The 7,348-nt window shown below is 34.2% G+C and overlaps 1 protein-coding gene across 3 annotated transcripts in view; it reads right to left on the bottom strand.

Moving 5' to 3' along the window:
* Window positions 1-323: 323 nt before the first annotated feature.
* LOC115238732 (glutamine synthetase 2 cytoplasmic) overlaps window positions 324-7,348 on the bottom strand; it is a 27,347-nt gene continuing 20,322 nt past the window's right edge. For all 3 annotated transcript variants that reach the window (XM_029812781.1, XM_029812782.1, XM_029812780.1), the window contains exons 2-4: window positions 4,021-4,211; window positions 1,765-2,213; window positions 324-1,418 (exon numbers count right to left, since the gene is read on the bottom strand). In XM_029812781.1, coding sequence (XP_029668641.1) covers window positions 942-1,418; window positions 1,765-2,213; window positions 4,021-4,204 — 1,110 coding nt within the window. In that variant the 5' untranslated portion in view covers window positions 4,205-4,211 and the 3' untranslated portion in view covers window positions 324-941. The remainder of the gene's footprint in view (window positions 1,419-1,764; window positions 2,214-4,020; window positions 4,212-7,348) is intronic.

Genomic DNA, 7,348 nt, shown 5'->3' with positions numbered 1-7,348 from the left:
TCGTATCTAAAAACAGAAGCTATAATAATAACAACACCGTTTTATGTTTACATTATAAAAAGGATAAACTTTATATAAAACATGTTATAAAAAATAAAATAATTATATCAAAACGTTGCGATCAAACCTTTCTGTAATTTTTAAAAGTGGGCTTTTTCTTTTTATTTATACAATTTATTGCACGATCTAATAATTTCACGTGCGCAACTGATGAGAAGGTGAATTCAGCGAATAGTTCGTCTCACGAGCTCCTTTCGTATAAATTCATCGACTTGCTTTTATATTACTTTTGAATAACATGTAAGAGAGAGAAAGAGAGATTGTTGGTTTTATAAATTCGTTCTCTATTTTCAGACAAGTATAAATTTATTTCATCTTATTTTGTATGCCGTCTAAAACGACAATTGTAAAAAAGCCTGTTAAAGACGATCCTGTGAAGAAAGGATTTAGCACGATATGAACAACTTGTGTACTTTGTATTTACAATTACAAGCTTGTCTTAAGACTATCTAACATTTATACCCTTGCTATGAATACAGTCGAGCCATATCGACAATTTGAATAAATTGACTACGATTTAATGCAATTCTCTAGATAATAATATTCTATCTATAACATAAACAGCAAAAGAGAACCAAAAATTAATCCCATAATATTAATCAACGTTCGATGCAATCTTGCCTAATCGTCGATGACAAAGACCTCGTTTCCGCGAAACTTGAAGTTGATAAGTATTTCGAGCGACACTTAGATGCTGGATCTGAAGAGCTCGAGCTTTACCACCTTTTTCCCGGCAGATAACATTCAACATTTATCATTGTTCCAAACAGGATAACAATAAGATAGGATTCTAAATTCTACGAATAATAATTGTACGCTCCAGGTGTGTGTATGCGATTGTGTGCGTGTCGATCCGGTCTCTCACACGCTCGTAGGCTCTATTATTCATTGAGCATGCAGGTGCGGACCAGAGCGTTGCATACAGAATAGGGATCGCAGTTACTGCTGGGCCTCCTGTCTTCCAAGTAACCCTTCTTATCCTCGGCGACGCCGCGGGGAATGCGAATACTGACATTCCGATTGGCTACACCGGCGCTAAAATCATGGATGTTGCTAGTCTCGCATTTCCCGGTTAATCTGCGCTCGTTATCCTTCCCTCCGCGCGGATCGTACGCCTGGATGTGTCTGAGATGTTGTTTGCTGAGCTTGTCGATCGCCTTCTCGATTTCGGCGATACCGTTCTCCCCGCGCATCGCCTTCGTCGAGAAGTTGGTGTGGGCGCCAGCGCCGTTCCACGTACCGTCCACCGGTTTTGGATCCAGGGTCACGATCACGCCGTATTCCTCGGCAACATGGTGCAGAATGAATCGGGCAATCCACAGATCGTCCCCGGCGCTGATACCCGAGCACGGTCCCACCTGGATCCATAATAAAAAAAATACTCACTTTAAAATGGAAAAACTCTAGAGATGGAGAATCATTTCTTTTCTGAAGATGACAAAACTTAAATTTCCGCTAAGAGCTTTAAATCATGCAAAGCTCGAAATAAATTTACAATCCTTAAATTAATTTTGTTCTATTATATAAATTTAATCTTCAATATAATCTGGAAACGTTATATCTAATTATATCTCATTTCCAGTTTATATTATCAAAGCTCGATTTATAAGAGTCCTTTAATTATCTTTCATCTAATCATTTAGCCGGAATGCTATGTGGTCTCTTTTACTTTCTATTACAGCAATTGGCGATTCGAATATTTACCTGGAATTCCCATTGCGAAGGCATCACCTCGGCGTTGGTCCCCGCGATCTTCACGCCGGCATAGAGGCAGGCTCTGTAGTGAGCCTCGACGATCTCGCGGCCGATCACCTTATCGGCGCCGACGCCGCAGTAATAGGGGCCTTGCGGACCGGGGAAGCCGTTCTTAGGCCAACCAAGCGGCCTGCCATCGAAATCCAGGAGAGTGTACTCCTGCTCGATGCCGAACCAGGGATCCTGGTCCTTGATGGCTTCCATCGCCTTGTTCGCAATGCATCGCTTGTTCGACTCCGTCGGCGTCTTATCGCTGTTGTAGGTGTCGCAGAGCACGAGTTTGTTTTTACCGCGACGGAAGGGATCATTATAAATGGCTACTGGATAAAGATATATGTCACTGTTGGCGCCGTCAGCTTGATACGTCGAGCTACCATCGTAAGTCCACGTTGGCAGTTCTGAAATTGGTAATCGAAAGATTAAGAAATCTCGTATTTAATCAGGAATTATTGATGAGTTGTATGATGGTGATCCAAAAAGAGTCCATATACATATACATATAATAAAAAAAAAAAAATATATATATATGTTTTTTTTTCTCTTGTATAATCTCTGTCTGCCTTTTTTCTCATTTTATCAAACTTAAATTTTTCCACTTAAAAAAACGCGGAAATTATTTTTTTAATTATTTTTCTAATTATATATTAATTATTTTTCTTATTTTCTTTCCTGTATATATATGTATATGGATTTTTTGCTCAGAGAATATTCGTCGGAATTTCTCTTTTGGTGATCTTGTGACTCGATTCTTTTCGGCTAAAATTTTCTCAGAATTTCATGAAAAATTGTTATCACTTTTTGATTAACAAATATTTTAATCCTAAGTCTCTCTCTTTGATGAAGTAAAAACTTTCAAGTTAAAATTGAAAATTTGTAAGTCTTTAAATTAAAGTTTTTTTGATAAAACACTTAAATCTCGAATTTTTTCCCAAGCCTGATTTTCTCATCCATCGTGATTATCGTTCCATTTAATTCGCTAATGGTTTTTAATTTTTCATTACGCTTTCGTTCAGGAAAAATTAAATCCATTAATAAGGAAATTAATATTTATTTAATATTTATCACTTAGCATACGATCTCTACAAGTCTCGATTCTATTCTCGAAATAGACATACACATGTTCAATGAATGTAATAATAGCATCATATATATAATGCAATGGCAATGATATTTGAATTATATACATATTATACATATTAATCCGATAATAGTCGGTCCTAGAAAATCTGCGATGATTATTTAAGCTGTTGATAACAAATAGAGTTCATTGCTCTCGTATTTTCTATCTTTTTATATAACGTGCGTACCATGTACGATTAGATAATATTACTTCATCATGAGCAAATCGAGATAAACGAAGGCAAATAATGCGCATATAAATGCTTAAATTTTCGTTTCATCATCAATGTTCATAAATTATAGGAACCTTATATTTGATCGTGTCATCGATTAACAAATATATGTGACTTTATATAATATGTCATAATACAACATAAATTTTGTTTTAAATTTATTACTATCATATTTCATTTGCGGAACGTATATTATTATTAGAAGAATAAAATTTTTCCATATCATTTTTGCAAAGTCGTTCTTCAACATATATATATATCATAAAATCGTTCATATATCAAGATACACGCGCGATTAGTGACAGCAATAGAGTATAGCGAGGACGATCGACTGAAAGATTGAGCCATACCATTATGCTTGCTACATCCAAGGTCTTATAGAAATATGTAAATGAACAATTGAGATACATTGATCGTGCAACCCGTGTAGCGTGACCCTTATAAGACTAATCGGAGAAAGATGCATTTCCGTTACTTGAGATACAATCTTTCTCTTTTAAAGCGATCTTCCTCTTTTCCCTATCAATGTCGCTATCAAACTATTGAAAATACCGGAATAGTAGTTAGATGTTACTTTAAGAAGAATAACAAGCTATATGCATAAAATGAATTCAAACAAAAATTATGGGTCACAAAAGTAAGCAACTATTCCGTGAAACTTTTTTTAAAATTAAAAACAGGAATTAAAATTGGAATATTATATGAGAGAAAATGTAGTTTTTTTTTTTTATGGAATCTTATCTTGGGAGCTTTTAATAAGCTCGCCTTTCCAAACAAGATTAATTCGATACAAGATAGACAAATTTTTACATTTAGCAAATATTGATACAAATCGAAGTGGGTCCTCACTCACCGGAAGGATGTTTCGGCACAAAGTCCAAGGTCCTGGTCTTACACCGTAATCCTTCATCAGTACCGTCAATCCAGATGTATTTCGCTTGGATCGTATTTTCCGGCTGAGGCAAATCGAGATACTTGTTCAATAGAGTTTTATCTAACGCCGCATTTGGCGAATCTTTCAACACGCTGCGCGACATAGTGATGCTGTAACAAAAAAAGAGAGAGTAATGAGAATAAATAAAAATGACAGAGAAAATTGTTCCCGAATTATAATCTTTTTTTTTTTGTGAAATATCGCAAAATATCATATTAATTGTATAAAAAAAATAATAATACAGCATAAAATTACAATTTATTTATCTATCTCGCATCGATGATCTGATACGTTCCGTAGCACTTTACAATACTAACAGCATAAACATTCGCATAATTACAAGATGGTGCACTTAGCGTATGATTCGATTAATTACATTACGTGTATGCATCTGCTTATGTGTTTATGTCACGCTTCATACTTGTGAATGAAAAACGGCACCATAAAAGTCATACACATTATTGTGTATTTATTTAATTGCTATATAATTATTTTTTCTTTTCTCTTTTCGATCTATCGGAGATTTTAATTTTAACGAATTTAGAAAGAATTTTGAGCACTCGTCTGAGCTAAAAATTATTCATTCTCTCGCATTTTAAAGCGACGCCGCGGAAGAGGCAGGCTCCACGATGCAACACGCATGCAGAAAGAGAAGAGGAGCTTTCACTGTGGTGGTATACCGTGAAAAGATAGGTGCGCCCACATGGGGCTTCACGCGCGTAACACGCAAACCGTGCGTGCACCACGCATTGCTCGGCATGTCGCGAGCGTTGGCGTGACCATTGGCGCCGACAGGATTTTCCTCTGGTTCCTACCGAAAATCTTCTGGGCGGAAAAGCAACCCATTCTCTGACACACAACACAGATGCTTGATAAACTGTCTCGATAAATCTTGAATGCGGAGGTCAAAACAGACCGTTACAGAATGGGTTCAATTCCTCTCTCGCTCTCTTCTTCAATTTATAGATATCAATTTCAAGGAAATTATATTTTTCTTTCAATTTTAAAGAAATATTTAATTACTATAATATAAAAACTGCAATATAAAACTGCATTGGAAGAAAAATATTTAATGCCTGAGAATCAAAGACTATGTTTTCCATGTGTAAAATAGTTATTATTTTAGATTTATAGAAATCTAAAAAAATTTCAATATGTAATTCTAATAATAAATTTTTTCACTAATTTGGAGTGACTAAACTAAACTTACGGAATCTTTTCTTAATTAAAATTGAAATATATTTTTCTCGAATTGTAGATGATTAAAAATAAATAACTTTCGGCAATAAAATATGAATAAATAACACGATTCTGTTTTAATTACGAATTATAATTACAAAGTATTTCATTTGCTTATTCATTTAATTTTAAACAAATTTTATCAGATATTAAAAGCTTAAGAATTATAGTATGATAATTAGAAATACATTTAAAATTGAATTTTTTGCTATTAATAGAGTGGCTAATATTAATATAAAGAGTAATTATAGCTTTCATGTGTTTTGGTCGCACGTCGGGTTCTAATTACAGGACAAACTTTGACCTTAATTTAGAGCGAACCGATATATCGCGTCGCGTCGCGCGTTGTATCACTTCAAGAATCAGTAAAATGCAAATCAAAATATATTTGCTCACGTCACTACACAATTATATAATTAATGCCACACGTGCATGTTTGCGAAGGCAATTGCGATAACTTTTCGTTGTCATTTTAGACATAGAATATAATGAGTTCTGAAAGTCAAGATTTTATACAGGGAATTGGGAGAGAGATTATAGACTTCCTACGCTTCTGATTTCGGGAAACAAAAAAATATCATAAAAAATATTAATAAGAATTAAATAAATAAAAAATATTAATATTAATTTGTTTAAATATCTATATCAGAATTTCTTGTACAACTTTACTCTCTTTCTCTCTCTCTCTCTCTCTCTTTGTCGAGTTTATATCTTAAGATATCTTGTATACGTCATACAAAGCTTCCAGACGAGAGAAAAATCGAACAGCGTGTCGGAATGTTATCTTTGGTCACGTGCGAGCATAAAGCTATTTTTTGCGTGATACATGCATAAAGAGATGTCGGAACAAATATGTTTGATCCGTTTTTATCACAATTGCGAGACGGTTGTGACCAATCAGCAATTCGATAAGATTTGAAATTAAGTCTGGTAAAAGTACACTTTTTCCGAGTCAGTCTTGATGATAAATATTGATTTATCATCTATTCTGCGTTGATAATTTTTCATCACAACTCGTGCAACTTTTCATGTTAATTATCATATTAATTTTCAAAAGAAATGAAAATTGAAAGATCTCTTTCAGAAGTCAAATCAAACGTGTGATTTATATAAAGTAACGATTTATTTTATACAAATTCTTACGTGGTGAAATGTAATGATCTAATTATAATTATAATTATACAATATATGAGAGACTTTGATTTATTCAAATCAAATGTCAAATGTAAAAATATAACAGCTTTGCAAATAATTGCAAATCTCACAAAATCTAGTCAATTTTCATCTGCTTTAATAATAGTTTTCTTTTGTTCCCAAAGTGATTCTTTCCGCATTCTCTCATACGGATTTTTGCTTATTTTTCGGTGCTCGGAGAGAATAAAGACTCTGAAGGATGAAAATAAATGCGGAGGTTAATGCACTTCCTGTTGAACTCGTGGATGCAGTAGCAAATACGACCTTTGCTCAATCCGTTGTTTTACTATATAAACAGTCAATAATATGCACGTGCGTATCAGTACTTATGACATTCACATATCTGGACCCGCGAATGAGAAGTGATAAATATGAAATGATACTGTTGGCATATTGGCATTTTAGTACTTTGTCGATCTTTCCCGCGTATATATTGGCTATCTTTTAATATATAAAATTAAAATAAAAAATCTTTCTAGCATTCTAGAGTATTTTGTACGTATATCATTAAGAGCAGATGTAAAACATACATGATGGAAAAGGATTCTCGGATATTGACCCCGGTCGTACGTTTACATATATATCTTTGTGTATTTTCTTTTCCTTCAACACATTTAACGCGATGACTATGCAGGCGCACTTGTGACGCACTTGGATTTTCGTATGATTCGAACGTAAATTTTCTGCGAAACTTGAATACAACATAAATGTGTCATCTATACGATAAAACGGCACGTAAGCCAGTATCATCGAGTTGCAAATTTCGATTTCTGCGTTCCGTAACGCGAGTGTTACTCTTATGAAATTTTAATGA

This window comes from Formica exsecta, unplaced genomic scaffold, assembly GCF_003651465.1.
Source record: "Formica exsecta isolate Colony F162 unplaced genomic scaffold, ASM365146v1 scaffold353, whole genome shotgun sequence".
NCBI classification, from domain to species: domain Eukaryota; kingdom Metazoa; phylum Arthropoda; class Insecta; order Hymenoptera; family Formicidae; genus Formica; species Formica exsecta.
This window is presented reverse-complemented; position numbering and strand designations above follow the sequence as displayed.